The sequence below is a fragment of the Rana temporaria genome, chromosome 2 (assembly GCF_905171775.1).
Source record: "Rana temporaria chromosome 2, aRanTem1.1, whole genome shotgun sequence".
Taxonomy (NCBI): domain Eukaryota; kingdom Metazoa; phylum Chordata; class Amphibia; order Anura; family Ranidae; genus Rana; species Rana temporaria.
Genome location: NC_053490.1, coordinates 166606654 through 166611878, shown reverse-complemented (window position 1 = coordinate 166611878; position 5225 = coordinate 166606654). Strand labels below are relative to the sequence as shown.

The window sequence follows — 5225 nt, the reverse complement described above, 5'->3', positions numbered from 1 at the left end:
AGAGGATGATGATGATGACAGGAGGCCCTCCTCTCCATAGAGGATGATGATGACAGGAGGTCCCCCTCTCCATAGAGGATGATGATGACAGGAGGTCCCCCCTCTCTATAGAGGATGGAGATGACAAGAGGCCCCCCTCTCCATAGAGGATGGTGATGACAGGAGGCCCCCCTCTCCATAGAGGATGATGATGACAGGAGATCCCCCTCTCCATAGAGGATGATGATGACAGAAGGTCCCCCCTCTCCATAGAGGATGATGATGACAGGAGGTCCCCCTCTCTATAGAGGATGAAGATGACAGGAGGCCCCCCTCTCCATAGAGGATGATGATGACAGGAGGCCCCCCTCTCCATAGAGGATGATGATGATGACAGGTGGCCCCCCTCTCCATAGAGGATGATAATGACAGGAGATCCCCCTCTCCATAGAGGATGATGATGACAGAAGGTCCCCCCTCTCCATAGAGGATGATGATGACAGGAGGCTTCCCCTCTCCATAGAGGATGATGATGACAGGAGGCCCCCCTCTCCATAGAGGATGATGATGACAGGAGATCCCCCTCTCCATAGAGGATGATGATGACAGAAGGTCCCCCCTCTCCATAGAGGATGATGATGATGACAGGAGGTCCCCCTCTCTATAGAGGATGAAGATGACAGGAGGCCCCCCCTCTCCATAGAGGATGATGATGACAGGAGGCCCCCCTCTCCATAGAGGATGATGATGACAGGAGGCCCCCCTCTCCATAGAGGATGATGATGACAGGCGGTCCCCCTCTATAGAGGATGGAGATGACAGAAGGTCCCCCTTGGCTCCCGGTGTAGCTGTGTATTGGAGGACTGTCCAGGTTGCTGTAGCCCCGCCCCCGCTCGGTGTGACAACAACAAGGAGCCGTGCTCGGATCAGACAGGCAGCACTTTCAGGCGGATTTCTCGCTGTCATTCGCTGTCGATGTTTGATCAATGTGCTGCCAGGGAGAGCCGAAGCCGAGCGATCCTCCTCCTCCTCCTCCCGCTCTCCATCTCCTAACTTTGTAGTAGACTTGGGAAGACACAACGTCAGCCCCTCCGAGGAATCACACAGCCCGAGAGCTGCGGCGGCATCGCGGGGACCAATCAGCGCTGTGCTCGGTGTCCCTCTGATGGTAGAGCCGTGCCCCGTGTACCCCGGTGTGCCCCGTGCCCGGTGCCCCGTGCAGGAAGTTTGTTGTGTAGTAAGTCCCGTCGGTGTATCGGAGTATATTGGGAGGTCCTCTTATGTGACCATGGCCGTGCCGGCTGCTTTGATCCCACCGACTCAGCTGGTGATCGCTACGTCCGCACCGTCCTCATCCACCAGCTCGTCTTCTTCTTCTCCCACCCCATCGATCACCCCTTCTTCCTCCGGTCCCAACCTCTACAGACCGGAGCCCATCGCGGCCACCACCGTCACATCCAGCCTCAGCAGCCCCCCTCTCACCAACATCTCCAGCACTAGCAGCAATCTAGCCGCCGGGGCTGGAGGGAACAACTGCAGCAGCAACAGCCCCAGCTTGGCCACCACCACCAACAACAACATCAGTCACCACCACAACCCTCTACCCAACACCCCCAGCACCTCCACCAGCACCACCAGCACATGTACCAGCAGCAGCTGCAGTGCCCCCAACCCCAACCTGCCTGGCAAGCCTGTGTACTCCACTCCATCCCCAGTGGAGAACATCCCTCAGAACAATGAGTGCAGGATGGTGGACCTAAGAGGGGCCAAGGTGGCCTCCTTCACCGTGGACGGTTGCGAACTCATCTGCTTGCCCCAAGCCTTTGACCTCTTCTTGAAGCATTTGGTCGGTGGGCTGCACACCGTTTACACCAAGCTCAAGAGGCTGGAGATCACGCCGGTGGTGTGCAACGTGGAGCAGGTGCGGATCTTGAGAGGATTGGGGGCCATCCAGCCAGGGGTCAACCGGTGCAAACTCATTTCCAGGAAGGATTTTGAGACCCTGTACAACGACTGTACCAACGCCAGGTGAGTCCGCTTTGATCCGTCTAGAACTGGGTTTCTCAACCAGGAAGCCTAGGGTTCCTCCAGAGGTTGCTAGGGGTTCCTTGAGCAATGACCAATTACTGCCCCTTTAGACAAGTACCCAATTATACCGTTGATCTTTTTAACTACCGGGAATTAAGTAATTTTTCCCAATGTCCACAGGTGTAAGGAGCATTCTTCCCACTGACCATCTCACTAATGTATCATGAATTGTAGATATATAATCACTTTTAGTAGGGGTTCCCCGAAACCAGAAAGTTTAGATATAAAAATGTTTTACTAGACTGGAAAGTTATTTCAAGTTGTCTTAAAAGGCTGAGAAAGGCTGATCTAGATCTCCATCCACCAAGCCAACCTTGGCAAGACACTAAGGTCTCGTACACACGACCGAGAAACTCGACGGGCAAAACACATCGTTTTCCTCGTCGAGTTCCTTGTGAAGCCGTCGAGAAACTCGACAAGCCAATTTTCTCCATTCCCGTCAAGGAAATAGAGAACATGCTCTCTTTTTGGCTCGTCGAGTTTCTCGACAGTTTCCTCGACGAAAATGTACACACGACCGGTTTCCTCGGCAAAAAAATATCTCCCAGCAAGTTTCTTGCTGGTTTTTGCCGACAAACTCGGTCGTGTGTATGAGGCCTTAGACCTAGAGTAGACCACTGGTATGTTTATCAAATATCTCCTTGTTTGTAAATATAGACTGTATGTACAAATGCACAAAGGTATTCAATGAGTAGTATGTGTTGTTTTGCACACTTTGTTCTAGGTGGGAATGGAAGAGTTGATCTTAGAACTTTAGGTGATGCCTCTAGTCCTTAATTTCCAACTCAACCCCCCCCCCCCCTCTTGAACTTGTCTAAGAGCGTTCAATTAACTCTTCTCTACATCTTTGTTCAGAGGAAACACTTGTACTAACGGTTCACAGACATTCAGCAGGTGGTACGGCTTACATGTTTTGAATTCTTGCAGCAATGGCTAGTTCCTCAAATAGATACATACCGTTATTATAAATGAGATTGTCACGGGCCAGCAAAGGAGTCATTGAAATAGATGGAGTTGAGTTTTACAAGAGTTTCCTGAAACAGTTTACTCAAGCTGGGGGGGGCTCTTAAGTAGTGGATTTTAATGTGATTTTACCCTTGATGCTCCATGAATGAGTAAAAACATTTCCCTTCTCAGATTATGTTTTTTTTACTGACGCCATAAGATATCGCTACTTTGTGAAGTTAACCGTTCTTTGATCCTCCAGGATGGTTGTGTTAGCTTCCATGGAAAATATTCATTAATAAAGAAAAGCCACACCAGCTTTTACGATCGTAAGTCTGCTTAGCACGTGGTAAAACTACCGTTTGTTCCCCACTGGAAGCGTTCTGAAACTTTAGTGCTGAGGAACAAGTAAAAGGCATTAAGGCAAATTGTTAAAGGGGGGCCAGGGAATTGTGAGAGGTGTCTAGAGGGAAGCTTATTAAAATTCAGTGCTAAAAGTCATCTTGAAACATTAGACAGGGAACCAGAAGATTATTCCTGTAAACAAACAAAATAAAGTATACTCCAGGGGGCAAGGGGATTTAGTAGTGGAGTTTAATTTGTGGCATGTGGTAACTAGAGTTTAGGGTAGGTGCGATTATTGGTTGTGGTATTAACATGTGACAGCTAGAGGAATTCACTGGGGATTTACATGTTTAGATATGAAGAAAAGAGCAAGTGACCTACTGGGACACTAGAGAGCTGGCTTTTCTCATGGGGACAGCTTTCACTAGCAAGCTCAGTGCTGGGTAGGAACCATAAATTCACTGACCCTTTGAAGGTTTTATTATCCAGCCAGATTACAGTACACATGAAATTTAAGTGTATCGAAGGGTCAATCAAGCTATCTAACAAGCAGATGGGCATATCAACAGGAGCAGAGTGGGCAAATCTAAGATTAAAAAAAAAAAACCTTGTAAACATTTTCTGCTATTACAGATTAAGTGCAAGGATAGTCCAGTTCATTACATTGAAAGAAGACACTAGTCAGCACAAACTTTTTACAATAGACATTAATTATTCAAGTCTCGGTTTCAAAATTCATTTATTTAAATAGAGGCTGTTTAAAAAAAAAAAGAAAAACAATTTATTTTATTTTTTTACAAATTTAAAATGTTTAGTTTATTAAGTAAAAATAGGTAAAAGTGTTGGCCTGTTTTCATTCTGTATAGACGTTTTGTTAAGTAGATCTTTATCCCATACATCTATTAATTGCTTTTTTTAATATGTAAGTAAAATAAAATATAACAAGGATTAAAAAAAAAACAAAAAACAGCAAGGATAATGATCAGTGCTTGTCATTTTATTCATCAGATAAAATCAAGGCTTTTTTTTTTTTTTTTTTTTTTTTAGTGCAAAACAAATACCATTCAGATCCAAAATATTGATCCATGATCCATTATTCATATATTTGCATTTCTTTTTTTCTGCAGTGAGAAAGCACACAGGGCTGAATATGTTGAACTAATAAGTAAAAAAAAAAAAAAAGTAACATAAAAAGCAATAGTACATTTCGGTTTAATAATTTATTCTGTTTTAATTAGCACACTGGTGTACTGTACAGTACAATTTCACACAGGGCACCAAATATACACATTCCCAAACCTAATGTTCCATTTTGGAATGCTTTTGTTCCTGCATGTTCCATTTGCAGTTAATTAGTTGATGTGTTTATCACTGCTTACTTGTGGTTCTGACCTTTGACCCTGCCTCATTTATTTATTATTTTGTTATACATGTAGAATGTGGGTGAAAATAGCATGCTTAGCAATGCATGTCCACAGATGTAAACTGTGAAACCACTGAAAGAAGTTAGATAACATTTAAGAGCTAACTTTAGGGGTAATTGAAGCATTCCTATTTTAAAAAGATGGGCTTTTGCAGGAAATAATTCTTTGCCTTAATATAGTTAGAAGCTGTTTCACAACAATTATATTTGCCTTAGTGAAATTGCTAGTTCAAGAGTGACTTATCCACTTTAATGGTGTTGTCATCCGTTTATAAGCAATAATTAATGATTTAGCTCGTAGCTAATGTTTGAAGGAACTTTTTTTTTTTTTTAAGTAGTATTGGGCAATAACTCATTTGCTGTTCATTTGTTGTTCCAGGAATGTATTGTCTAATGAATAAAAATGTAAACATTCATTGGCAAGATTTATTTTCAACCTCCTTTT

General features: G+C 44.5%; 1 protein-coding gene across 4 annotated transcripts in view; it reads left to right on the top strand.

Moving 5' to 3' along the window:
* The first annotated feature begins 880 nt into the window (after positions 1-880).
* DACH1 (dachshund family transcription factor 1) overlaps positions 881-5225 on the top strand; it is a 411353-nt gene continuing 407008 nt past the window's right edge. For 3 of the 4 annotated variants that reach the window (XM_040341360.1, XM_040341359.1, XM_040341358.1), the window contains exon 1: positions 881-2007. In XM_040341360.1, the coding sequence (XP_040197294.1) occupies positions 1145-2007 (863 nt within the window). In that variant the 5' untranslated portion in view covers positions 881-1144. The remainder of the gene's footprint in view (positions 2008-5225) is intronic. The other variant, XM_040341361.1, reaches the window with a different exon arrangement.